This window comes from Plutella xylostella, chromosome 17 (genome assembly GCF_932276165.1).
Source record: "Plutella xylostella chromosome 17, ilPluXylo3.1, whole genome shotgun sequence".
In the NCBI taxonomy this organism is placed as follows: Eukaryota; Metazoa; Arthropoda; class Insecta; order Lepidoptera; family Plutellidae; genus Plutella; species Plutella xylostella.
In genome coordinates, this window is record NC_063997.1 from 3,830,923 (window position 1) to 3,858,750 (window position 27,828).

The 27,828-nt window shown below is 40.2% G+C and overlaps 2 protein-coding genes across 8 annotated transcripts; one reads left to right on the forward strand and one right to left on the reverse strand.

The window, feature by feature from the left end:
* Positions 1–252: 252 nt before the first annotated feature.
* On the forward strand, positions 253–16,936 carry LOC105392451 (protein PHTF2). Of its 5 annotated transcripts, none has more exons than XM_048626779.1 (17): positions 253–443; positions 942–1,011; positions 1,296–1,376; positions 3,043–3,188; positions 3,529–3,575; positions 4,103–4,258; positions 6,786–6,916; positions 7,496–7,639; positions 8,399–9,059; positions 9,612–9,726; positions 10,137–10,253; positions 10,711–10,892; positions 11,345–11,484; positions 12,026–12,254; positions 12,428–12,523; positions 13,027–13,269; positions 16,698–16,936. In XM_048626779.1, exons 3-17 carry the CDS (start codon positions 1,357–1,359, stop codon positions 16,845–16,847), a joined length of 2,577 nt encoding a protein of 858 aa, XP_048482736.1. In that variant the 5' UTR covers positions 253–443; positions 942–1,011; positions 1,296–1,356; the 3' UTR covers positions 16,848–16,936. The 5 variants fall into 5 exon arrangements, with proteins under 5 accessions (XP_048482736.1, XP_048482737.1, XP_048482734.1 ...); XM_048626780.1 differs by lacking the exon at positions 16,698–16,936 and adding an exon at positions 14,035–14,145 and having other exon boundaries at positions 6,786–6,925; positions 13,027–13,215; XM_048626777.1 differs by having other exon boundaries at positions 254–443; positions 6,786–6,925.
* Positions 16,937–20,801: 3,865 nt separating this feature from the next.
* On the reverse strand, positions 20,802–27,455 carry LOC105392452 (putative RNA-binding protein Luc7-like 2). Of its 3 annotated transcripts, none has more exons than XM_048626828.1 (8): positions 27,195–27,241; positions 26,872–26,966; positions 26,201–26,279; positions 24,985–25,083; positions 24,344–24,562; positions 22,749–22,961; positions 21,712–21,899; positions 20,802–20,962 (listed from the first exon to the last, which is right to left on the reverse strand). In XM_048626828.1, exons 3-8 carry the CDS (start codon positions 26,231–26,233, stop codon positions 20,848–20,850), a joined length of 867 nt encoding a protein of 288 aa, XP_048482785.1. In that variant the 5' UTR covers positions 26,234–26,279; positions 26,872–26,966; positions 27,195–27,241; the 3' UTR covers positions 20,802–20,847. The 3 variants fall into 3 exon arrangements, with proteins under 3 accessions (XP_048482785.1, XP_048482786.1, XP_048482784.1); XM_048626829.1 differs by having other exon boundaries at positions 26,187–26,279; XM_048626827.1 differs by lacking the exon at positions 26,201–26,279 and having other exon boundaries at positions 27,195–27,455.
* Between the last annotated feature and the right edge of the window lie 373 nt (positions 27,456–27,828).

Genomic DNA, 27,828 nt, shown 5'->3' on the forward strand with positions numbered 1-27,828 from the left:
TCTGTCAGGAAGATGTCAGTCCATAAGTTGATAGCGTTGATAGTCATTTTATAAATAACAACCAATCCCATCCGGAGTTACAAAATACAGGGGCATTCTTGGATTGACAATCATTCGTTGACAATCGTGTGCTCGTAGTTTCATAAACCTCAGAATATGGGAGAAAACCTTACTAAAACTTCACAGACTAATAACGTATTCTTGACTGTCACTTTTGTTTTAATGTCAACTGTCAGTGTCAAGTGTCAGACATACGTCAGACGTCAGATTGCACTTGCACTTTGCAGAACTCGAACGTAATTTTTCTGCGAATATTGAAAAAATCTTTTAATTATTTATAATTCCCGGGCATTTTAAACCATTGACGCGATTAACAAAATACATGATAAACTTATTTAGTTGTTGCCTTCTTCAGTGAATTACAAGTGCAGTGAGAAACGCAAGTAAGTGGATCAAAAACATAATAATAACGGTAGTTCATTAAAAATTTACACATTTCTACGTGCATAATAGCTTAGATTTATTTTTATCTGACCTTTCCAATATTATGACGATGCGACGTCAAGTAAAATATAAGCATTTCATTTTTGTATCCGCAATTATTGATAACGTTATAAGTTATAACTTATTTCCACTTCTATTGAATCTGTAGCACATAACAAAGACAATAGTATAAAATGCTTCTTCTTATATTATAAAAAGGGAGGGTCGCGGCATGTCGATGCTATGATTAGAGCTCTGGCTGAAGAAAGTATGTCCTGAGACAGGTAACCGGCCGGGACACATAATTGTTTTAGGCTAGATCATTGATCTGTTGCCTTAAATGTGCCCACAAGATGACAAATTGACCCATCCCTTTAATAGATATTAGGCATGTGTAATCATAACTTTAGAAAGTTTAATAAAATGGGTATTATTCATATTTAATGTATTTTTTTCAGCAATCATGAAATGGCCACAGTATTAATTTATTGAAAGCTAGCTGGAATTCATAATATGATCTTCCAAATGGTAAGTTTAGTCTTTTATTTATATAATTATGTAAACTATAATACTAATTTTGAATGATAAAAATAAGAACCCACAAGTACTTTAGAACAATAACACAAAATTGCTCACAGTTATGTCTGGATAGATGAAATAGTTCACAAAAGGTTTTTGATTTATACACTGAAATGTAATTTACCTTTTTTAACACACCAAACAGCCATTGTGTTTAGAAACACTATCAGGAGGAGACTTGTAAAACATCTACAGGCTTTGTAATAGTAATCTATATTATGTATCTTTTTCAGCACTCAAGTAATGTGGTAACAGAGTTATTCACGTCAAACATCTTTTCTTCTGATTTTCATCATGAAGCAGCTGGCAGCATGGTGAGTGAAAGACTTTCTATTGTTATAATAATAATAATTTTTCTTTATTCAGATAACTAAGATCCAATTTTGTTAGTAGACATATTAAAATACAGTGTTATGACCTGTTATTCTGGAAAATTATAAATATACAATCAGTAACATATGTTAGTTAAGTTATAATTTAAAGAATTTGTGACTGTGCAGCAATGGCAAATGTAATTTAAATAGACAACTAGAATGATCATTTTTGTGTGAATATTACCTAATAATTATAATTATAGGAAATTCCTAATCAGTTAATCATTATATGGGATGGGTATTTAAAAGTCAATAATATAGCTAATAATAATTGTTAAATATGTTGCTAAATAGTACCTAATTAGGCAGCGTTCCCACTACGCCGGACCGGCAGATCTGCCGCGCCGGTAAATCTGCCGGAAGAGCTAGTGGCTGTACAATTTATATGAAGCTATTCACATTATCCCGGGTCCGGCATTTTTGCCGAGCCCGGCATTTCTACCGAATGTTTTGTCACTACGAATTGCCGGTAGAACGACCGGGCCCGGAGTAATGTGAACGAGTTTGTGCCGGTATCTGTCCCCCGCTCGCCCCGCTCGTGCTCCCCTCGCCCCTGGATGTAAAATGAAAAGAATGGAAAATCTTTCCCGTAAAATAGGGTGTACCCAATGTTTGCTTTTATTTTGCCTTCTATTAAGATACCACCACAACACAACAATTTCGTCGTCCATTGTGCGCGCAGGTCCAAATTCAACTGAGGACTGTCTGAATTTCTTCCGGGATCCGATGTAATGTGAACACTCTGTCCGGTGTCCGGTTTTCGGCAGATCTGCCGGTCCGGCGTAGTAGGAACGCTGCCTTACACTTAAAATACTGGGATTTGCGATTGTAAATGATAAGTCATTGAAAAGTTTTATTATTGAATATAATATTTTGAGGCCTTTGCCCAGCAGTGGGAAAATAACTAGGCTATACAAAAAAAATATAGGTATATTTTATAATTAGATACTGCACTATTTGATTTAATCCAATCATGTTACCATTAAATATTCATAGCATAAAATATTGTTCATTTACCTATCTAATGTAATCATGAAACAATACCTAACAGGAATTTGTATTTTGTAACATTATTTATCTTATATGCACTAGTAATGTTATGTTGAAAACTGGCAACTGTAGCTGACTTATTGGAGTGATGTAAACCATGTTAGGAAAAAATAATTTTACATGTAATTACTTAAAATATTTGCCACTACAATACACTAGATACATAAAAAGCGGCAACCCACAAAACGTAATTTTACTGCATCTCACTGCACACTGTGCGGGAGTGCAGTGATACTGGTACTAGTTATTATTCTGTGGCAGTGGGCCTTGTTAGGCAAAATATGTAAACATACAAATGACTTTCGCAGCGGCTTGGCACAATGATAGCGACCCGAATGAAATAGGGCCTTCTCTATCCTATGTATAAACTGTGCAATATATAATAATTATAGTAACACTTAATCTTCCACGTAGGTGCCATTATGTAGGGCCCTCTCTATCCTTTGTTAAAACTTTGCAACATAAATACAGTAACCCTTAATTCTCTACGCAGGTAACCTTCTCTATCCTATGTATAAACTGAGCAATATAAGTAAACCCCTAATCCTCCTCGCAGGTACCAGAAGAAGATCAGCTCGTACGACAAGGAGGAGTGGGAGACGATGGTGGAGCAGCTGCTCATGCGAGGGACGTACCGGCGCCGCGTCGTCGACTTCAGCGAACACGCTCGACCGTACCTGATCGACGTCGACCTCGTTAGAGGTAAGTGCGAATAGGTTCTAGAAGGATGACCAAAAATTGAGTCACTATATTGACAATAGCAGCTGTTGTTTGCTGGAAAATAAGTAGCTGACTACAGCTCAGGTACTTAGTAAAAAGAGAAATGACTCTTATTTTACTTCGGTTTCGAGATCCTCGGCACAGGCAGATATGTCATTGATATGTAATTTGGGCTAAAACCAGAATAACCAAATACATATTATTATGACTGTCCAGCATTGCACATGGGCCTACCCAGAAAATAAAACTTTTCTCACCGTTTTACATTGATGTCACTCCCAAAAGCCGCCACCAAGCCTAACCTCCATACTCTCTCCCACAGGCTCATCATTCCCCAAAGCCAAGCCCACGCTCGGCACCCGGCGCGTGGTCTGGTACGCTCTAGTACGCCTGGTCTTCTTCCCGCTGCTGTTCCAGTGGTGGGCGCAGCAGACGTCGCCGGCGTGCGCGCGCGGGCTGCTCGCGCTGTGGGCGCTGCAGCTGATCAATGTGGGGCTTTACTACGCCGCCCCAGGGGATCTGGACGTAAGTGGGTGTAGAAGAAGGCGTTTTTAGATACCCATAGATATGTAGGCGATGCCATTGGTGGTTTCTAAGCCGTTCGGTAGCTATTCGTGTATTGCGATTGCGCTATTAACGCGCTGCGATTGCTCGCTATCTTACAGCGATGCGGGCGGTTTGGTGCGCTCTATGCCGCTTGGTTGCTATTCGTCCATTGCAGCGCTCTGACTGCTCTGTTACAAATCTAATGCTGTGACTCCATTGTGCGTGCTATAATACTGCTCGCTATTATTCTTCTATTGCGTTCCTGCTGTTCTTTTGTCGCCGCTATTTCTGGTCAGCTTTCTCAACAATCCTGAACACTAGTACCTATCTAGTACACGGAGGCGTGCGTGGTCTGGTACGCTCTAGTCCGGCTCGTGTTCTTCCCGCTGCTGTTCCAGTGGTGGGCGCAGCAGACGTCGCCGGCGTGCGCGCGCGGGCTGCTCGCGCTGTGGGCGCTGCAGCTGCTCAATGTAACGCTGTACTATATAGCGCCCGGGGATCTGGACGTAAGTGGAACTAGATTCTAGCTTCCAGATTCTAGATGAAGGCATTTTAGGTTCCTTAAATGAAGGTTGAAATACGGAGAGAATTAATCAAGACGGAGCGGAGCGATGCCATTGGTACGCTCTAAGACGATCGGTTGCTATTGGTCTATTGCGAGTTGCGATTTCGGTATTCGTCCATTGTGTGGGTTGAAAGCGCTCTTACCGCTCTTTTGTGTATAGAGACGCGAGCCGAATGCTGTAACTATACTACCGCTACTATCCGCTGGGTCGCTATTTGTTTATTGATTTCCAACTGCTGTTCCGTCTATTAGGGTCGCTATTTCTGGTCATCTCTCAACAATCCTGCGTATCTGCGGGATCTGGACGTAAGTAGATAGGAAGCGCAGATGCAAACGAGCGACGACGCCATTGGTGCGCGCTATGCCGCTTGGTTGCTATTCGTCTATATCAGCGTTGCTGCGCTCTTCGTGCTCGCTTAGGTACTTACAGAGGAGCGGGAGGAATGCTTTAACGCCATTGGTGCGCTATAATAGCGCTCTGTCGCTATTCGTCCATTGCAGCATTTAAGCGCTCTGACTGCTGTCTTACATATTCGTGGGCAGAATGTTGCGATCTCATTGGTTCGCGCTATAATACTGCATGATGGCTATTCTTCTATTGCGTTCCAACTGCTCTTTCGTCTATTAAGGACGCTATTTCTGGTCATCTCTCCCAACAATCCTACACACAAGTGCTCCTCTAGTACACAGAGGCCCTCGTGGTCTGGTACTGGTGCCCCCCCGGCGCGGCTCCAGTGGTGGGCGCAGCAGACGTCGCCGGCGTGCGCGCGCGGGCTGCTCGCGCTGTGGGCGCTGCAGCTGCTCAATGTGACGCTGTACTATATAGCGCCCGAGGTCCTGGACGTAAGTGGATGTAGAAGAAGGCGATTTAAGGACCAATAGAAAGCGCAGACGGAGGCACAGACGTCAATGGCACTGAACGAGCGACGCCATTGGTCCGCGTTATGCCGCTTGGTGGCTATTCATCTATTGCCGTATAGACTCGCTCTGTCGACTTTCGTAGTAAATCGTTCGATGGAGGGATTTTAAGTCCTCTAGGAAGTTTAATGCGGTAACGCTATTGGAGTGCGTTATAAGAGAGTTCGAGTTGCAGCATTGAAGCGCTATAACTGCTCTGTTACATACTGAGACGCGGGCAAAATGCTGTAAGGCCCGGGGCTCCTATTACGCGCCGTAGGTTGCGTCCAACGTCACGCCGTAAGCCGCGTCACGATGCTCACTACATCTACGCGCCAACGTCGGCGTGTGAGGGAGACCGCATCAGTACATTTCTATAGTGAGCGTTGTGACGCGGCCTACGGCTTGACGCCGGAAGCGACCTGCGGCGTAAATAGGAGACCCAGGCCTAACACAATTGTGCCTATACCGCAACATATAACACCTTGTGTGTATACCGCTCGATTGCTAATATTCCTATTCGCCTGTTGCGGCATTGACGACTGTTACTATGGCCTTCATGTCCAAAATCTCTCATTTCAGTTTCAGATATTCTACATAGATCTCACTGTACTCTAGTTAACTGAATCTCCGGTATTCAGTAGGTTCCACAATAGATGATCTAGCTGCTAAGTACGCTAATAGTGTTGTTTACTCAGCGGGTCGCTTCGATTACCGTGATGCTGTTTGCGTCACGTGCCATTAGCATAGCTATCTGTCTTCTCAAACGATCACGGACCGTACTTGGGAATTACCGCCGAAATTATCAGCCATTAGGTATTTATAAACGTGACTAGAGTCACGAGACTTCTTACAATATGTCGAAAGGTATTCTAATATTGTTTACCTATTGCTATCACTCAACAATCTGAGGATTACTGCTATTTCAAGAAATTCTGCTGATCCATTTTCGGCAGCTTGGGTACTGTGTAATGATTGATGTATATATTTATCAGAAGAAAAAAAAATGCAGCATTTAGGAAGCTGACACGCAAGAAAAAGAAGACATTTGAAAATCCAATTCAACAAACAGCACACTCACCCCCTCCTGTGCGCAGTCGCAATGCTGGATGTTGCCTCTCTTCCTGATGCTGGATGCTAAAATATTATTCTAATTAGTTTCCAATTTAATGATGCTAAACGCTAGCGATTAAAAAAACATTAACATTGCATCCTGATCGAAAATAGGAATTGAAAATCCAACTCATCAAACAGCACACTCGCCCTTTTCTCCTTATATGCGCAGGCGCAATGCTAGATAGATTTTCTCATCCTAATTTTATTTTGTGATAATCATGAAAACAATTGAAAATCCAGTTCAACAAACAACACACTCACCCCCTCACCCTCCTATGCACAGGCGCAATGCTGGATGGTGCCTCTCTTCCTGATGCTGGACGCTAATAATTACACAATAGTATACAATACACTACTATACAATAATAAATCAGTTTATTGAGAGGCGGCGTTATTGCTTATCATTGTTTGAAAATCCAATTCAGCACACTCACCCCCCACTCTCCTATGCTCAGGCGCAGTGCTGGATGGTGCCTCTCTTCCTGATGCTGGTGCTGTCGGCGGTGCACGCGCAGATCGTGTCCACCACCGAGATGGAGCTGGCCCGGGTTCGACCCCGGACCGGGTATAGGAGGAAACTGCCCAGGTACTTTAGGTGGGTATGGAATAATTGGTTAGAATACCAAGCATAGATGCCTAGTTGAGTTGTATATAATCGGGATCATTATTATTTCCGATTGTTATTGGTTATCATAATCAATGAGTTGATTGATCAATGATGATAAGTTGAGTTTCCATGAGACAATAAATTACCAGTTGCACGATCAAAGAGCTAAAGATGTAGACCTAGAAGTATTTCGACGCGTTGGTAAAGATATGTCAGATTGAAGCAACAACATAATAAAGGAGCGTCATTAGAAATTCATGATGAGGAGTTGTTCTTAAGGTCTCATGGCGCCTTAAGAACAACTCTTTAATCTAAAATAGCCAATGATGGCCGTTTCTGGCGGTATCTTCGGCAACTTCTACATTCCAGGCACCAGGAATTAGGAGGCAGGTTCTACAAATCGGAATAGCATGACAGGGGGGTGGCCTTGACAGTTTTTGGAAAAACGCTTTCAAACGGAAGTTATGATTTTTTTTCAACTGGCGGCGCTAGTTCTGCATATGTAGCACCTTAAGATTATGTATAACGCCACAATAACACAATCATGTTCTTCCACAGACGCACCCGCTCGGAATGCGAGGGCGGCAGCGGCGGCGCGTCCGGCGAGAGTGCGGCCGCCTCCAACCAGAGCAAGTCTCTGGGAAAGCAGACCAAGTTCCGCCGCCGCCAGTCCCGGCCAGATGTTGTTGATAATGGACTTAGGTACGTTGTCATTAGCTAAAGTCTGTTTTTTAATCTCACCAACCAGAGCAAGCTCGGCAAGCAGACCAAGTTCCGCCGCCGCCAGTCCCGGCCCGACGTCGTTGATAATGGACTTAGGTACGTTGTCATTAGCTAAAGTCTGTTTTTTTAATCTCGTCAACCAGAGCAAGTCTCTGGGCAAGCAGACCAAGTTCCGCCGCCGCCAGTCCCGGCCCGACGTCGTTGATAATGGACTTAGGTACGTTGTCATTAGCTAAAGTCTGTTTTTTTAATCTCGTCAACCAGAGCAAGTCTCTGGGCAAGCAGACCAAGTTCCGCCGCCGCCAGTCCCGGCCCGACGTCGTTGATAATGGACTTAGGTACGTTGTCATTAGCTAAAGTCTGTTTTTTTAAATCTCACCAACTAAAGCAAGTCGCTCGCCAAGCAGACCAAGTTCCACCGCCGGCAGTCGAGGCCCGATGTTGTTGATAATGGACTTAGGTAATTTAATGTGCATAATTGATTGATAATTATGCTATATCTAAATCCACTCATTCGAATCTAATAAATGTATGCTACATTGCCATTTCATCGTTCCCAGCACCATTTAAACTTATTAATCAAGTGTGCTGTATTTGTACTATGCTGCTGCAAAAATAAAATACTATTGAATAAAGACAATCTATACTGAAGCTGAGCTTTGATACCTGAGTTTTAGCAGCTTAGTCAACTTTGGAAATCACTTTATAATCCATATTATGTTTTTTTTCACTTTGCAGAAAACGCAAGAAGGAGTTAACAAAAGACAATCTAGCTAAAAACTTAGAACCGCCTATCAGTACTAAACCACTGACTAAAACTAAAGCCAAAGATTCAGACGATGAAGACTACATGGTTTGGAAGAAGCCTGACTTGACAGCTCCTGTAGTCACGTTCACGCCACCTCCAGACGATACTGCTAGAAACCCCTTCGATTTTAAAACTAATGCACTAACAAAGAAACGTTTAGAAAAGTTTAATGTAAGACAGAACGATAACCCTGATGTACCTTTAGCTAGAGGTATATTCGCCGATGGAGACGATGGCTTTGAAAGTTTAAACGGCAACAATTCCAACGGAAGCGACGGTGATAATCGAGCTAAAGTATTAGCTGACAAATTGGAGGACGAAATGCCGTCCACATCTAAAAATAGTACAAAGAAGAGTGGAGCTAGTGTTGTTATAGATGAAATACCTAAAATAGTAGATGATGAAGTAAATAAATTGGTGAAGGATGATGATGATGGTGAAGCGGAGGATTCTGAAGGTGCTGAGCCGATGAGCAGTCCCGGAGAAGGGAAGAGGATTGGAGTCAGGTTCAGAGGATCGAGACTACAGGAGAATATAGCGAGAGAATCTAGTGATGAATTTACAACGGCTGCCAATAAGAAGAAACAAAAGGTATTTTAAATGTTTTATGAGATTTAATATGGAGTTGTTTTATCACATTTATCAGCAATTAAAGCGTAAGGTGCTTGACTTGACCACATAAAAAAATGAGTAATTTTAAATCAAAAAGGTTAATAATTATGTGCTATTCTATTCCTAATATAATTCTACCTTCACAATAGGTTATATTTATTGGAAACGGATACGTGGAGAAGAACTCAGGTATTCTGTGTTGTTTTGAGTGATTAGATCAGATACTTTTAATTTTAAATCAATATCAAACATAAAAATTAAGCAAACTAAAACATTTAAAAATTCATACGAGTTTTAGTTTCTTGTGTCTAATATGATATAGCATAGTTTACAGTTATGGTTGAAATTATAATAACTTAGCTTTATTTTATATGGCTCTATTATTTTTTTTATCATTCCCATTCATGAATTTTTTAAGTGACGATAATGATCATTATGAATATTATAGTTCACAAATTTCAGCCACAACTGTGAATGCAAATCCATCACATCACATTTCACGTCCACACTAAAACGTCACCGTTTGTTTAGAAACTAGACAATTACCAGTCGTCATCGTCGGACGGCGAGTGTTCGGCGTCGGCGCCGTCCATTGCGCTGCCGGTGCACCACACCATGTCCGACTGGGTCGGCCAGACCACTAACAGTAAGCATTGGATGTTGTGCGAGCTAATGTTGTCGTTTTTACATGAGCATGTATCTTTATCATGTTTTGTAGTAGGTATAAAGCGTATCCTTTGCGGTAAAGGTACATAGAACCCTCCTTACCTGACGTATAAATGTGAAATTTGAATATTTATTTTACTATGCCTTAGCTACTAATTGCTATGACCTCTGACTTGAAAACTAATGTTTGGTGATTTGTTTACCAATTTTATTGAGAATAAATTATCCACCTGAAAATGTGAATTCAGTTAGAGGAATTTATTAATTGCTGAGAGCTGATTTATTTGTAACATTTTAAGCTATTGAGTGTTACAGAAACAAAACACAATAAATGTCACTACATATTCTCAAGTGCACATGAGTGACGAGTGTAATATGTGCAATCGTCAGGTGAGGAGAGCAGCTACGGTTCACAATCGGACGCAGCGGCATCTGAAGTCAGCTTTCATTGCGCGGCCGACAGCTCGTGGGACCCCTTCGCCCTGTTGGACCCTAGCAGTGATACTGGTAAGTGGGACCACTCTCATTGTACTGTTTTTTTTGTGCATTTACGACTGACTTACAACGGTACCTCATACGATCCGGCACGCCCTAAAAGGCACTGATAACTAATCTGTGCAGCGATTAGAAGATTTTCGAACCTCCGTTTACGTTTGTTAGTTCTAAAAGTGACTACGTTGCCGCTGTTCTTGTTCCATATGTTGTGTAGTATCGAAAATATAATCGAATTGCCACGTTAGCCTGTGATAAGCCCTCTGAATGACTGATAAAACTGTTTACTGGACGAAACCTTAGCTCTTGTGTTTGTCACTTATCCCCAATAAGCATCTTAATTATTTTATTCTGGTATCAGTTGAATCTAGAAACCACTGGTTAATTGGAGAGGCCTACGTCTAACAATAGCCGATTGTTGTCTACATTTAGCCTTTTAGTAATGAAAATAAACCAATTCTCCTCCCTCCAGTAAAATGCACAATGTGGGAGCGCGGCGAGATGCTCCGCGCCGAGCTATCCGCCGTGGACATCAGCTGGTACGTGGTGGCGCGCGCCGAGCGGTCCATGGCGCAGGACGCGGGCTCGCTGTGGTGCGCGCTGCTGATGGCCGCCGCCGTCGCCGCGCTCACCCCCGCCGCTAACTTACTACAGGTAATAATAGGCAGAGCGTGGAATATGGGTAATGGACAACTAATATATCTACACAGATAAATAGATTTGAAATTAAACTCGGAACCAGTCAGGGTCACTTACCACTAGACCAGTCGACCGTCTATACAAATCAGATCATGTATTCTTACGGGAGTGCACGAAAGCAACCTCTTCAGTAACGTATACTAACTATACTTTGCACAGGGTGTTGCAAAATCGATATAGTAAGCCGAAAGGCCCTACAAAGTCGGTGAAAAAGACAATATTGCAGTTTATTATAGTTTAAATTGACTGGAAGAGATCGCGTTGAGGCGATAAGTCCGCCCTTGTATACTAGTCTAGTTTAATTCTCTCCATTTTTTTTATTGTTATACCTATGTATATTGTATACAATAAATAAATAAATAAATTCTCAATTTTCATCAAAATTTATATATTTATTTTGTCCCCAGGACGCGATAGAGAAAGACCCCCGCACTGAAGAGGAGTTGCAAGCGATGTCGCTGGTGGCGTACATCCCGTCGCTGCTGCTCAACTACACCAAGGACTCGCCCTATGCCCTCATCTATGGAGCCTTCGGGAATAACTTCTGGTAGGTTATATATATATATATATATATATATATATATATATATATATATATATATATATATATATATATATATGGGTGCTATGTATCTATCCGAGTGGGTGCCGGGCGACGGGCGCCGGCGGAGAGGCAGGCCGAGAAGGAGGTGGCGGGACGACCTCGTCAAATATTTGCCGGATTGGATCGGGAGAAGTGGAAAATTAAAGGGGAGGTCTTTGCCCAGCAGTGGGAAAACACATAGACTATTAAAAAAAAAAAAAATTATCTATGGGATATATGGGTTGCACACGTAGCACATTGCGCGACAAAAATGGCGTACCTATATCAAGTATCAGCCACAGCGGCCTTAAAAGCGAGCGTATTGCTTAATCTGTGATTACGACTAATGTATTTTTGTCTACACTATGATATACCTAATTGCTGCCTATTCGAAGATTCCAAGAATAAAAGCATTTGAAGATCTTCAAGTATTTATGTATAAAAATAACCTTATACAGCTTTGCACTGTAACAAAAATATAGCAAACCAAACTTCTTGTCCCCAGGCAGATATCAACGAACGTGCTATCCTGCATCCTGCGCTTCGGTCTCAGCGGCCTGGTCTTCTTCCTTCTAGCCGTGGCTGAAAGGGCCTTCAAACAGAGGTTCCTGTATGCCAAGCTATTCTCCCATCTGACGTCGGCCCGGCGAGCGAGGAAGTCTGAACTGCCGCACTTTAGATTGAATACTGTGAGGAATATCAAGACGTGGCTCTCTACTAGGTCGTATTTGAGGGTGAGTGGTTTCGATCCGGATCGTTATAACAACAAATGCATTATTTAATGCGCACTTTTTAAGTTACATCTTTTGCATTTGCATGTTTAACTTAGTTATGTTTATAATAATTTAATTAACTTATATACGCATTTCGTATGTATTTAATATGATATGTATTGTTTATTTCGCAGCGTCGCGGGCCGCAGCGCTCGGTGGACGTGATCGTGTCGGCCGCCTTCATGCTCACGCTCGTGCTGCTCGCTTGCGCCAGCGCACACCTACTCAGAGTACGTAGCAATAATATTACTTATATAATAATATAATAATATTCCTATATACATAGCCAATAATATTCTATTATGGTTAAAAGAGGAAGATACGACATGCTCCTCCTGTTTTTCTGAGTTTTTTTTGGGAGCATGTTCTGTAGGTAATATTCCTATCAGGTCTCCATATAAATAAGTGGACTGTGTTTTTATTCTGGTGTAGTGCGTAAAGTCGTAATCATCCTACACAATAACAACAACCACACATTACAAGGAGTGGCGTGGGTTATACATAAAATATACGTCAAACGGTAATAAACAAATCCTTTATAGGACCTTGTTACTCATCCGTTCCTCGGACCATATGTCTATGTCTCTCGATAACGCGTCGAGATAACGAGCTGAAATTTTAACCACATATTCAACACCACGGTCCCTTGAGGCAGTAAACAAATCAAGCTTCTAACACAATAAATTATAAAAAAACAGCAATTTCTCTAAATAAAACTTCCCTTCCCCCCCAGGACTCAGTGACCCTCGACACGGGCTGGCTCCTCGAAGCGATGGTCTGGTCCTGCTGCCTCGGCATCTGCCTGCTCCGTCTCTTAACCCTGGGCAGCAACGTGAACCGCAAATACCGGGGCTGTCTCTCCGCCATCTTGACGGAGCAGATCAACCTGCACCTCGCCATGGAGCAGCGGCCGCAGAGCAAGGAGCAGCTCACTGTCGCCAACAACGTGCTCAAGCTGGCCGCCGACCTGCTCAAGGTGACGCGAGGAGAGGCTGTGCCGACTGTGGCAGAGGGTTGTTGGCGTGTTTTGTCGAAATTGGTTTAGCATTATTTGTTTCTAACGTTGTTTTATAGAAATCGGTTTAGCATTCTTTCTTTTTGACGTTGTTTCATCAAAATCGGTTTAGCATTCTTTCTTTATGTGGCGTTTTTTGGTCAAAATCGGTTTAGCATTCTTTCTTTATGACGTTGTTTCATCTAACGTTGTTTCATCAAAATCAGTTTAGCCATGTTTCATCTAACGTTGTTTCATCAAAATCAGTTTAGCCATATTTCATCAAAATCGGTTTAGTATTCTTTCTTTATGTAACGTTGTTTCATCAAAATCGGTTTAGCATTCTTTCTTTCTGATGTTGTTACTTCAAAATCGGTTTAGCATTCTTTGTTTATGACGTTGTTACATCAAAATCGGTTTAGCATTCTTTCATTCTGAGGTAGTTTCATCAAAATTGGTTTAGCAGTGTTTCATCAAAATCAGTTTAGCCATATTTCATAAAAATCGGTTTAGCAATGTGTCATCATCCTTTCTTTATAACGTTGTTTCATCAAAATCGGTTAAGCATTCTTTATATCCATGTTGCATCAAAATCGGTTTAGCAATGTTGCATCAAAATTGGTTCAGCATTCTTTACATCCATGTTGCATCGTTATCGGTTTAGCAGGGTGTACCTCGCTGCCTGTCCTTATCCTGACGGAGCAGATCAGCCTGCACCTCGCCATGGAGCAGCGGCCGCAGAGCAAGGAGCAGCTCACTGTCGCCAACAACGTGCTCAAGCTGGCCGCCGACCTGCTCAAGGTGACGCGAGGAAAGGTTGTGCCGACTGTGGCAGAGGGTTCTTAGTGTGTTTTGTCGAAATCGGTTTAGCATTATTTCGTTATATAGAGTGGTTCCATCAAAATCGGTTTAGCATTCTTTCATTCTAAGGTAGTTTCATCAAAGTCGGTTTAGCATTCGTTCTTTCTAACGATGTTACATCAAAATCGGTCTAGCATTATTTTTTATATCGCTATTTCATCAAAATCGGTTTAGCATTCTTTTTTTATAACGTTGTTTCATCAAAATCGGTTTATCAATGTTGCATCAAAATCGGTTTAGCATTCTTTACATCCATGTTGCATCGTTATCGGTTTAGCAGGGTGTACCTTGCTGCCTGTCCTTATCCTGACGGAGCAGATCAACCTGCACCTCGCCATGGAGCAGCGGCCGCAGAGCAAGGAGCAGCTCACTGTCGCCAACAACGTGCTCAAGCTGGCCGCCGACCTGCTCAAGGTGACGCGAGGAGAGGCTGTGCCGACTGTGGCAGAGGGTTCTTAGTGTGTTGCGTCGAAATCGGTTCAGCATTGGTTTTTTACAACATTGTTTCATCAAAATCGGTTTAGCATTCTTTCTTTATGACGTTGTTTCATCAAAATCGGTTTAACATTCTTTCTTTATGTAACGTTGTTTCATCAAAATCGGTTTAGCATTCTTCATATCCATGTTTCATCAAAATCGATTTAGCATTCTTTACAGCCATATTTCATCAAAATCGGTTTATCAATGATCCATCAAAATCGGTTTAGCAATGTTTCATCAAAATCGGTTTAGCAATGTTTCATCAAAATCGGTTTAGCATTCTTTCTTTATAATGTTGTTTCATCAAAATCGGTTTAGCATTCTTAATAGCCTGTTGCATCAAAATCGGTTTATCAATGTTGCATCAAAATCGGTTTAGCATTCTTGCTTACTAATGAATTTTCATCAAAATCGGTGTATCAATGTTTCGTCAAAATCCGTTTAGCAATGTTGCATCAAAATCGGTTTAGCATTCTTCATAGCTAAAGCATCGTTATCGGTTTAGCAGGGTGTACCTTGCTGCCTCTCCTTATCCTGACGGAGCAGATCAACCTGCACCTCGCCATGGAGCAGCGGCCGCAGAGCAAGGAGCAGCTCACTGTCGCCAACAACGTGCTCAAGCTGGCCGCCGACCTGCTCAAGGTGACGCGAGGAGAGGCTGTGCCGACTGTGGCAGAGGGTTCTTAGTGGGTTTTGTCGAAATCGGTTTAGCATTATTTGTTTGTGACGTTGTTTCATCAAAATCGGTGTAGCATTCTTTATATCCATGTTGAATCAAAATCGGTTTAGCATTCTTTCTTTATAGCGGTGTTTCATCAAAATCGGTTTAGCATTCTTTCTATATGGCATGGATTCATCAAAATCGGTTTAGCATTCTTTCTTTATATAGCTTTGTTTCATCAAAATCGGTTTAGCATTCTTTCTTTATGACGTTGTTTCATCAAAATCGGTTTAGCATTCTTTCTTTGTGACGTTGTTTCATCAAAATCGGTTTAGCAATGTTTCATCAAAATCGATTTAGCATTCTTTACAGCCATATTTCATTAAAATCGGTTTATCAATGTTACATCAAAATCGGTTTAGCATTCTTTACATCCATGTAGCATCGTTATCGGTTTAGCAGGGTGTACCTTGCTGCCTCTCCTTATCCTGACGGAGCAGATCAACCTGCACCTCGCCATGGAGCAGCGGCCGCAGAGCAAGGAGCAGCTCACTGTCGCCAACAACGTGCTCAAGCTGGCCGCCGACCTGCTCAAGGTGACGCGAGGAGAGGCTGTGCCGACTGTGGCAGAGGGTTCTTAGTGGGTTTTGTCGAAATCGGTTTAGCATTATTTGCTTCTAACGTTGTTTTATAGAAATCAGTTTAGCATTCTTTCTATATGACGTGGTTTCATCAAAATCGGTTTAGCATTCTTTCTTTGTGACGTTGTTTCATCAAAATCGGTTTAGCATCCTTCATATCCATGTTGCATCGTTATCGGTTTAGCAGGGTGTACTTTGCTGCCTGTCCTTATCCTGACGGAGCAGATCAACCTGCACCTCGCCATGGAGCAGCGGCCGCAGAGCAAGGAGCAGCTCACTGTCGCCAACAACGTGCTCAAGCTGGCCGCCGACCTGCTCAAGGTGTTTCGGTGTTACATCGAAATTGGTTTATCTGGCTTCACAGCCATATTTCATCAATATCGTTTTTCTTTTTTTCGCAGCTATCTTTCTAAACGAAAATGTTTCATGAAAATCGGCACAGCTCACATTATACCTACCTGTTTTCTAGCCATGTTATATATATACATGAAAATCGGTTTAAGTATCTTGTTTTGCAGCTATCTTTCTCAAAAATCCGTTTATCTATGTTTTTTGGTTTTTTAAACGGAAATGTTTCATGAAAATCGATAAGACTCACATACCTGTTTTCTAGCAATGTTTCATCATAATCGTATCCGTTTTTGTCAAAATCAGTTTACCCGTGATGGTGCCAGCCAAAAATCTTTGCAAAATTACAATAACACTCTAATAATTCTAGGTTTGTTTACAAAAAAACCACTTTTAACTTACGCTTGTTTCTTTTTCAGGAGCTGGACTCACCATTCAAGATCTCAGGTTTATGTGCCAACCACTATCTGTACACAATCACTAAAGTAGTCATACTGTCTGCCCTGTCTGGGGTTCTCTCAGAGATGCTAGGGTTCAAACTTAAACTTCACAAAATTAAAATTAAGTAGGTAGTTTTCAAATTGTTCCAATAGTATGTTTAATAGTTAAATTTTAGTAGAATTTTCTCAATTTTAGATAAGTAACTTTAAATTTTAGATAAGGACTTTTGCACCGAATAATGTTACGTTTACGTTTTAAAGTATCGTTCACGCAGTTTTTTTTGGAATATTTCAGGACATAATACTGTATAGGTATGTAGGTATATTTATGAGGTTCCTTTTTTATCAATTGCCCTTCATAATTATTAGGTAAATCAACAAAACTGTTATTATAGTAGAAATTATTTGATTAGGTTTACTAACATTACACGTTACTGATGAAATAAACAATATATTGGGCATATTATTGTTTATTCAATGTTGTACCTAATATATTAACTTGTAGCAATGCCATTGCAAAGCCTTGATAAATATGAAATACAGTCAAGTAATACCTACGTAAGAGTTCGATTCACGTAAGCTGATCAACTTTCGTGTGTCATTTTACCTATTATTTACTTAAGCCCTAAGTTAATCGGCTTGTTTAAGTTAAATTACATTAATAAAATGTAACGTAGTTAGCTGCTTTTGACAGTATTGTGGCGCCATTTTGGTCATCTTTCGTGAATCGAAGTACCTAAACTTACGTGTTACGTATATGCATAAATCAATGGTATTTTCAGTAAAGTTTGTGTGTGTGTCTCCACACGATATTAGCGCCAAGTTATCAGCACACGAGATTTACTCGTTTGTGGAGACGGCCCCTAAGCTTCGGGCGCAGGTAGTAAGCAATATGTAGACCTACATTGTATATAGGACATACTGTACCATTTTAAGGGGCTTATGTGTTGAAATTCATTTGGCAAAGAATAGTAGAATAATATCGAATTGTGATAACATTGTATGTAATTGTGAACATATATTGAAATGTTTAATTATGTATAACGATTTTAGTTATAATTTTTTAATTGAAAATTAGGTGTTAAGTTCCAAAGTCGTATAGCATAATACTGTACAAACGTTGGTTTTTTATATTTTTTTAACTACTTAGATTTACTTTTATTGTTAGACAAAACAAGAAGTCGTACTACTTATATATTTTATTTTGTGTGAACCTAGATATATTTTTAAGGCGGGCCCACAATAACATAATATATTAAGCCTTTCCACGCTTTGAAAGCGTCATTGTCAATGGTCACCTAGGGGCCGCCTAATTATTGGTGCTTAAATGACCATAATTATAAAACGAAAATGTTACACTTTCAATCTGTTACTCTACGACTAATTTTAATATGAGCACACAGCAAAAGGCTTTGTTGTATTGGAGAAATTTTATATTAAATTCAGATCAAATTAAGAATAATTTTCGTTAAAAGAGCATTTACACAAATACCTTTGTACAAAATATACAGGATGGAAAACATAAATCTTTCCCTTGATAGCTTCAGTAGGCGAACTTTGTTATTTTTTTTCCGTTCGAGAAACAGCTATAGGAACCTACATTGTTAGATGTTAAATACAAGACTTACTACTTATTAGCAAATATAAAAGATTATGAATTTATCCATGTTTGTTTTTCATTCGGACATAATAAAACCAGTAATTTTCTTAATATCATGAATGTATTTATTAAAACTATCAACAAAAGTAGAGAACAATTCAACTTCATAGTTTACATTTTACAATTAAAAGAAAACTCGCGCTCCTAAAACGACTGGCACACAGACCTACCTATTCTGATAACGCAAAACAAAATTAGTTTGTGCTAGAAATTTCCATACCATGAAATTTCATTTTACTCAAAACAAAACAATACGATTTCTCCCATAAAACTGTACGTAAATTAAAAATCTTAGAAATAAAATTATCGGCTACTTTCGACAACCTTTCATAGGCTCGTCTAGTCTCATACAAATTCAATCTTAAAACAATAATATATAATTATTTTCCTTACTTTATACAAAACTGCAGATACTTATGACTATGTTGTACCCACTACTCAGAAAACGCACCACAAACTCATCGCTACATACTATTTGTATGAGTCTCCTAAATGTTTTTACTTTTCATGCCATATCAGAGTTTGGCCCATCGCTTCAGTTGGAGATTTCTAAACTTTTATACAAACAAGACACAACAACTCAATCAAAGTTATGAATTATCAAAACCAAACATGGTATACGTCTTTTTTGCTATTTTGTTAAACATCAGACTAAATCAAAGAATATGAAAACGTAAATAGTCAATTATTACATAAACTGAACCGTTAAAGTTGTGATGTGTGGAAATAATAAATAAAGAAAACATAATTGTGTACTTTTATACGGCGGCGGTCCATTTTAGGGTGTTTTTAATATCGTGCAGATTCCATCACGCACGCGGTATTGTCTCGCACGCGTGACACACGCAAGTGTTCTTATATACAAGTATTTATTGTTATGCGTAGAATATACACGCGGGACGCTGGAAAATGGCGCGCAATCCGCTTGCGTGATCAAATCCCCACTCTATTAAAAACACCCTTAGTTCCCATCTTTGAATACTTAAATCCCTTGGATATATCTTAGGCAGTAAAACTAGCGCTTTTATCACAACATGCTTGAAATGTATTTTTTTATACTTCTCATACCTCTAAACCTTACTAATGTGGACTTGAAAGGATTATGAATAATATGTCAGATACTAATAAGAGCTCTATAATTGCTCTTCGAAGAGGTTAATGTAATGGTTGAATGTAGCTTAAAAGAGTTGTATACACTTAATAGAGTACAGGAAAAAATGAAATAGCTAATAAGGGAAACAAGCATTACATTAAAAACACAGTGTATCAAGTGTATGTAGGGATGATATAAATAAGCGATGGATGAGGGGTAAATTTTTGCATTTTAATGGCTTTGATATCCGATCGGAAGTTGACACTTTCTCGGTCTTGCATGGATTGCAATAGTGAACCAAAAAGGAAAGGAAACGACACATGCCAATAAAAGTACCTTACGAATAATGAATGACGACGCTAGTACATAAAATATATTCTAGTCTCAATGCACAGTACAATAATTAAGATAATACATAAATACATTCCCCTCTATTAACAAATTGGTGTTTTCTTACAATTGCCAGGTCCAGACTACATAATGCGTCTAGTCCTAACTATATCTGGAGTATCTAGGGTATAGGGATCCTATTTTAGAAGGCATTTCACGATAAGAGTATGTTTCAGATCTATCGTCTATTCCATACAACTGGCTACGACCTAACATACTCTTACGTGAAAACCCTGAAATAAAAATGACATGATGAACCATAAAAATATGGAGGCGTGCGATAGTTTCCAGAATGGTATCCAACTGATCGCTACAAGGGCCTTTGTCAGGTATAAACTGAGCCAAGTTTACATACACTGCGACGAGGATCATAACAAATGTGCGCTATGTAGGTTGCTCCGTAGTAGTGTGCTAAACATTCAACAAACAACTGCTACTCATTGACATAACTTGTTTGCATTTAACCACAACATTCATGTCCCATGGTCCCAGTTATTCTGAACCACCAGTTACAATTTATTACAATAGATAGATGACGCTAAAGGTACCACAAGGCACCGAACATATAAGCGTTACGTAAAGCGATCGCCTTGTGATCGCCTGTTCGTGATTTTTTTTTCATTTTCCACAGAAACTTAGTTCGTCAAATGACTTTTTACTATGGAGAATAATAAAAAAAAATCGCGAATTTTGAAATTCTTATTTCAGATTCGGGCTTAGATATAATATGGTGCACATGCTGGTTTCGGCTTAGTTTACCATTTTTGCAACACCCTGTATTTCTTCTGTCGACCAGTAGAAGGCGAGCTCGCGAACGCCTGTTTGACAGAAGAAAAAAAGGCGATCCCTTTGCGTTACACTTATATGTGCTGAGACGGTAAATCCTATAAGTTGGTTAAACTAAACTTTGAGTCGCAAACAAAAGGTGGCAACCACATGTCTCCAAGCTCCATCGATGATGATCCTCACGGCTGCAGTGCGGGTGTCTAGTCGCGACGGCGCTCCCGCGAGCCGGAGCGGTGTCGCTCGCGGCGCGACGAGCGCGAGCGGTTGCGCGAACGCGAGCGCTTCGAGCGAGATCGCGAGCGCGAGCGACTGCGCCTGTTGGGGAGATAAATAGGTTAGGTTACTTATAGGATTTGTAAAAATATGCTGTCCGTGCTCAATTAACATAGGTGGATCTGACGCACAAAGAACAAAGACAACGCATTTGCTTCAAAAGTTGGTGGGATGGGGGTAGAATTTAGATTTCATTGGTTTGTTCAAAGTCACGTCAGCTCTTTCAATATCACTACTGAATCAACCGATTCGTGGTCTGGGGGCCGACATCTCTGCAAAAGCACAAAATATAGGGTGTGTAGTGCCTTACTTTGTGTCGCCATTATGTCTATAGATCCGATCCGCAGACCGGGATGGCGGCGAGCGTGCCGTCGGGTGTTTAAAATACTTGGAATTCCAAGAGACGCCGCATACCGTCGCGTATTTTAGACAGCTGGCGTCGCGCGATGTCTAACCCTTAACCCTGCACTATCTACTCACTTCTTATCCCTGTCCTTGTCCTTCTCCTCCTTCCTGCGGTCGCGGTCGGGGCGGCCGTTCTCGCGGTGGCGGCGCGCGCGGCGGTCCAGCTCGCGCCCGCCCACGTAGTGCCACCATTGTGACGCCATTTGTCTATAGATCCGGCCCGAAGGACGGGACGGCGAGCGTTGCCCCCTTTGTGTTACCATTATGTCTATAGATCCGGTCCGGAAGCCGCAACAGCGACGTGACGCTATAGCGTGCCGGCGGGTGTCATTAACTTCTGCGAATGCCTATATCGGCCAACGCGCTGTCTATAGCCCACTACTCACTTCTTATCCCTGTCCTTGTCCCGCTCCTTGTCCTTCTCGTCCTTCCTGCGGTCGCGGTCGGGGCGGCCGTTCTCGCGGTGGCGGCGCGCGCGGCGGTCCAGCTCGCGCCCGCCCACGTAGTGCCGCCGCGAGCCGCCGCGTTCCCGCTGTTGAGCGCCGCGCTCCTCGCGACGCTTCTCCACCGTTTTCTGAGATAATGAAAGTGGTTTAGTTGATTTTCTTCTACAAAGGGATACTTATACTGCATACCTAGCAAAGCAAGACGCACGAAACAAGATGTGACAATATTCTTGCGTCGCGCTCGCTCAAATCGCTCGGCCTCGATGGCGAGCGCGGCACAAGATTTTTGTCACATCTTGTTTGGCGTGACTCTTTTGTCTTTTCGTGTCGGTAAAAATACAAAAGCTACACTAGGGTTCGAGCTCTTCCCAATTCAGTTACTACCGGCTGCTATCATTTTTGTCATAGCCTCAATGTGAAGCTTTTAAAATGATTATATAATTATATGGTGTAGTAACTACTATACTTACACTACTGTACTAACATACATTTAATTCTAAATAAAATATTTTCCGCCAGCGCTAGCATCGTATTTTCAACTAGCAATTACCTACGATACGCAATAGTTCGTGCGATAAGGCAAAATAGAAATAGGTACATAGGTACCATAACCTCACTTCAAAACTGCCTAGTTTTCAGAATTTCTGAATGGTTGATAAGATAAGAATAACCTAGTTCACGTTTTATGAAGCCTTAGTTATTATAAAATATGTTTACTATTTATGCTATTGCACATACACACTTAATTTCACAATAATATTTACACAGCATTATGTGAACAAGAAGAACAAGGTCATAATATGTATTCCAGACAACCCACTGGGAGAATGGATATACCTACGTAAATATCAAATATTATTTTCGTGGATTACAGTTATAGCGCTAATTTAATGATGTACTGCTACTACATATATCAACTTCAATCTCGCATGCAAATGCCGCCACCACACTAAAACATACTAAACCTCACAACATACCTTCAGCTCAGCCAATTTATCCCTGATAGTGATAAACCCGAGATGCAGCTTCCCGCCGAAGTGGTCTGCCAGTCGTCTATCGTTGTCGTGGATGCCGAGGTAGGCCGAGCACACCTCACAGACTCGTAGCTTCTGTTGCTGGTACGAGGAGGGAGGCATGGAGTTGCGGTACTCTTGTTCTGCTGCTGCCTTGGTCTTGCGGAGCTCGTCGATCTGGGGGGTTTTGGGTGTGTTAGGGGTGTTGGGTATAGGTTGTAGGTAGACGTAAGTACCAGCGCACATATTATGGTGAAAAAGTTAACATGTGTGTAATAATTTCAACATTTCTAAAATCATCATCATTCATTCATTCATGGGTCATTTTCCTAAGTTTTTCCGGATTTTTAAGGAATGGAGCATTGGACCTAAGATTTTCAGCATTTCTAAGGATTGCTGCGTTCGACAAAATATATGTACGGCACAGTTTTAATAAATAAATTGTACAGATAGGTACAGGTAGTAATAAAATGAGTATGATGTAGGTAACATAATAATATGTATATTTTATCATGGGTATAAAACATATGGCACTACAATCGCTCAGTTCTCCCATTAGGTAATAATCAGAACATTCCAACATTAAAAGTTAATGGCATAATAACTGTAGTTCCATTTTTCATTTCGTAATAAAATAAATATATTTTTAGTGTACATAAACCGAACAAACGCACCTGTGCCAACTAGACCATAAAATTATTGGAACAATTGGAAATACCGTATTTCTAATATCCATACAGTATACAGCTACAACTAAATCAGTCATCGAGCTGAAGGCACTCCAGCCCAATTTACGTGATACACTGAACAATATACCTACCTACAGTTCAATGTATCACGTAAATTAGACTGGAGTGCTTTCAGTTCAAGTTCATACATTAGGTTCTATTATTTAATTTTAACATCCCGGAAACGAATACAACATAAGTAATTCTCAAAGAATATTACGCAACGATATTTATACAAATTGCACTACATATTGGGAGCAATCCCGAACAAACTACATTAAAAACTTAGACATGTCGATATAAAAAAATATATACAGCTCATTAGTACGTAAATGTACATTTTCTATGACTAGGTATGCCACAATTTTAAGTAACAATAATTAGTTTTAAATATTGTATAAATAGGCCTCGTCCTCTCAATCGAGAGGCCGTGGGTTCAAATCCTGGCTTGTACCAATGAATTCTTTCAATTAAGGAGTTTAAGTACAATAATACCACGTGCTCTTACGGTGATGGCAAACATCCTGAGGAAACCTGCACATCTAGATTCTAGATGTGTATCCTAAGTGCATTGTACTTATTCCAAAACGGCGATATGGTTCGCAACCTATCACGTGAGTATAAATGTGCTGCGAAAAGTGGGTGGCTCGCTTGTGAGCCACCTCTGACTACCCCTTCGGGGATTACAGTCGTGAGTGCATATGTATATGTATAAATAATTCTTTCTTGCTTGGCGACAAATGAACATCTTCACTTCATAATAAAATACGTTTCCAAAATTGGGCGATTCCCTATAAGTACCTAATAATTATAAATATTTTTTTCTCTCACCTCTCCCATAAGCTGCATGCTCTCCTCCACCATCCCCTCTTCCCCCAGCGCCTCGGCACGCGCCAGCTTCTGCCCGATCTGTTCAGCCAGCTCGTGAACCGAGTTGGCCTTCTCCGTGACCTCAGCTGACAGCTCCTCCTGGGTCTCCGCCAGACGCTGCTTGGCGGCCGAGGTGCGGCGGTCGCAGTCCGCTATGAACGCTTCCAGGTGCTCTGTCGCCTGGGCGGGTGGAGGGTGGTTAGTTGACGGGTATGGAGAAAGTGAAGTGAGATGTGAGATGGTGTAGGGGTAGGATATAGGTCCGTTTATATCTACAGTGCGTGTTATTAATTAGCTGCGATTTAATATTAGAGCTTTCTGTAGGTTTTGATAATAATTGAGTGCTCTTTACTGCAAACTATTTCCGAAAGAGTCGGCTTTCAGATTAGATTTCGTTTTAAAATGTAAAAATATGATGGTGTCTAAAGCTTCCATACGTAAATTGATAGTGCGTAGAAATGTTTCCAGAGAGCCTTCACAAGTGCGCCGCGCCGCCCTGTCCTTGACAACTGTCTGCTCGGCTTCCCCATGTTTCATTGCAAATATTATTTAATATTGTTAAAGTGTTAAAATAATAAAAAAGCTGGTCAATAAATACTCACATCTATGTCATAGAAGTAGTCTTTGGTCTTGGATGCGATCTCATAATCAGCCCGGAGCGCCAAATCATGTACTTTAGGACACTCACCCAGGTCCATGCGCTGCAAATAAACATGTCCACAACATCATTACACATTTGTCCGACGTTACACAACGCATGCTTCTGTCGGGTAACTAGAAGTCTCCAAGATTGAGTCGTATTAGAACGCAACTATGCTATCCAACACATTTATGTCGAAAAGATATTTTAATTTGGGAGTCGTGAACCCACGATAGCGTAGTTTAGTTGCAGGATGATCGCGCATTCGCGTTCTATTAAGACTATTCATAAGAATTGCATGGTTGTAATGTATTATCTTATGAAAGCTGATAAGTTCTGTGTAACTATTAGAAGTTTTTATTTATACGAAATCTAAATAACAATGTTATACCTACATGAATTTGGTCACACTTTTATTGCAAAAACTCACTCAGCTTTCATAAGACATCTAGATTGATTTGTTTAACATTAATTAATACACAACATTGTATCATTTATATTTAAATTTGAACAGTAGGTTTAAGGTAGATAGTTCATAATTGTAATATTAGTGAAAGTCATGTGAAGGATACATACAACTGTCACCTCCAGCTGGCGAGACCCGCGTACCAACAATTTGTATAATATACTTACAAAAACCCGAGAGGATACCCGCCATACTTTATAACAACAATACATTATTTCATGTTGAGGTTTTGCATATTTTTTAGTTGTAAATAAGGAAATAATATTTATGATTGCTGTTTAGTATTTGCATAAAAATATAATCCTATCTATGAAAACAGGAAACAAAATGAACAACCTTTACAAAATAGTTCTGAGTGAAACATCCTATTTTATACAATAATTGAAATAATGAAAACTTTACCAAGTACCCAAATAGATCATTTACAGTTTAATTTAACAATAATTTTGCAACAGAATGACATGCAAGTTTAATTGTGATATCTAGCCGTGTGGTAGCACTGTACGTACCCAATGCATACTGCATATTCACCAAAATGCTCTCCCGGCTTTAAACGCTCCTAAAACTTTTTGTACTCACCAAAACAGCATTGAAACCGATGAAATTTTAAATTTATATTTAAGCCGGAGAGTGCCTTATGGAATTTAACTCTTAGCATTAAATAAACAATCAGCTAACTATAAATGTTTTATACGTACATTATGGTACTTACAGTACGGCCTAACTCATACAATCTATCCCTCATCAGTTAAGTATTGTGATGAGCAATAAAGACTAGTGGTGGACATTTTCTGAAAAGCATATTTCACCACAGTTAATGCCGTTCAGAAGAAGCATTCCGTAGATACAACTGTATCCAATAACAATAGACAGAAAATGACACAGTGAAGATGATTACAAAAGGTATGTAAATTATTCAGTTCTTGGAATAAGATGTTCACGAGTGTGTATAAAAAAGACAAGATATTCAATCTGAGATTTCATTATGAGGTTCAAACTTTAATCTAGGGTATGTTAGCCTAATAGTGTACAGTCAAATTAGAAAAAAATCCTTGTGACATGGATTGAATAAGAATTTTTAGTCTGATCTCAAAAGAGGAAGGATATTGAAAAATATTAATTTATCTAGACATGAGAAAGCATGTGAAGCTGAACACAAGGTAACAGAAGATCTGGTGACTACCACCATACTACATAAAAAATTATATCAGAAGAACCATCTTGATCATTTTTTTATTCATAAAAAATATTAAGACTTTAGACTCGTACAAAACAGAGAAAATCTGGTATGGAGTGTGTCAGTTGGTAGTCTAAATAATGAAATCTCAGACGTATTTTTGCTTAATTAGTGGAATATTTTCAATAATTACACAGCAAGCTTACCGTTGATGATAAGATTTCATGTGGGCAACATTGAAGCAAAAAGCTTTTGCACACTTCATCATCATAGAACTTAACCCTGTGTCTGTCACTTTCCCCTGGAACAAAAATTCAATATTCAGAATACTTACAAACTTAATAGGTACATTTTAATATTCAGACTACAGGAAGATTTGATAAAAATATTATTTTTATTTCATAAAATTTCAACATTTATTTTAGGATAATATTTTAGCCAGAAAGTAGAATAAATCCTTGTAGTGATACAAAAAATATTAGCTATTCTATCGTCTATTACTAGGAATTTATGAAATATTAGGACTTACCATTTCGAGACGTGCCCATCAATTGATCCAACATTGCCCTCATTTGCTCGTGAGCGGACATGGTGATATTTTGCTGTCTTTTCTTCTGTGTCTAATAATTTGCAGAATAATCACAATGAAACAATGCCTATAAAAATTCTAGCATTTTAAGATGCAAAAACCTAGCCTGAAGCCATTTATATTTAAAATAAATGAATTAAAAGCAGAATCTGAACTCTCCGTAGCTTTCTTTTCAAATGAAATTTAAAATGGCGACCGGTTTGATTTTTCATGAACTTGGCTTCGTGTCTTCATACACACAGACCATAGAGAAAAAATAAATAATTGTGAAAAGAGTGGCATCTCAAGGAGTTTTTTGTCATACTCTATACGTCATACTGAACACCGCCATCTCTTTTTATTTCTCAGCCTCATTGTACATACATACAGGGCGCCCTTGGGACACCCTGTATATATAGATATAGCTGTTCCGGCGCGCTTCGCTTCGCCCTAAATAGTTTTCCCGTGGGAATTTCGGGATAAAAAGTAGCCTATGTTTTTTCCCAGGGTCTAGACCGTATGTATACCAAATTTCATTCAAATCCGTTCACTAGTTTTGGCGTGAAAGAGTAACAGACAGACAGACACAGTTACT

Bases quoted from the DNA above. Each gene is read 5' to 3' on its own strand.
- LOC105392451 (XM_048626776.1), top strand. From the start codon at position 1,357: ATGAAGCAGCTGGCAGCATG. The intron at 9,727-10,136 runs GTAAGCATTGGA...TGCAATCGTCAG, and splicing joins GGTCGGCCAGACCACTAACA to GTGAGGAGAGCAGCTACGGT. The intron at 10,893-11,344 runs GTAATAATAGGC...TTTTGTCCCCAG, and splicing joins CCGCCGCTAACTTACTACAG to GACGCGATAGAGAAAGACCC.
- LOC105392452 (XM_048626827.1), bottom strand. From the start codon at position 27,255: ATGTCCGCTCACGAGCAAATGAGGGCAATGTTGGATCAATTGATGGGC. The intron at 21,900-22,748 runs GTATGTTGTGAG...TCATTATCTCAG, and splicing joins ATAAATTGGCTGAGCTGAAG to AAAACGGTGGAGAAGCGTCG. The intron at 20,963-21,711 runs GTGAGTAGTGGG...TCTCCCCAACAG, and splicing joins GACAAGGACAGGGATAAGAA to GCGCAGTCGCTCGCGCTCGC.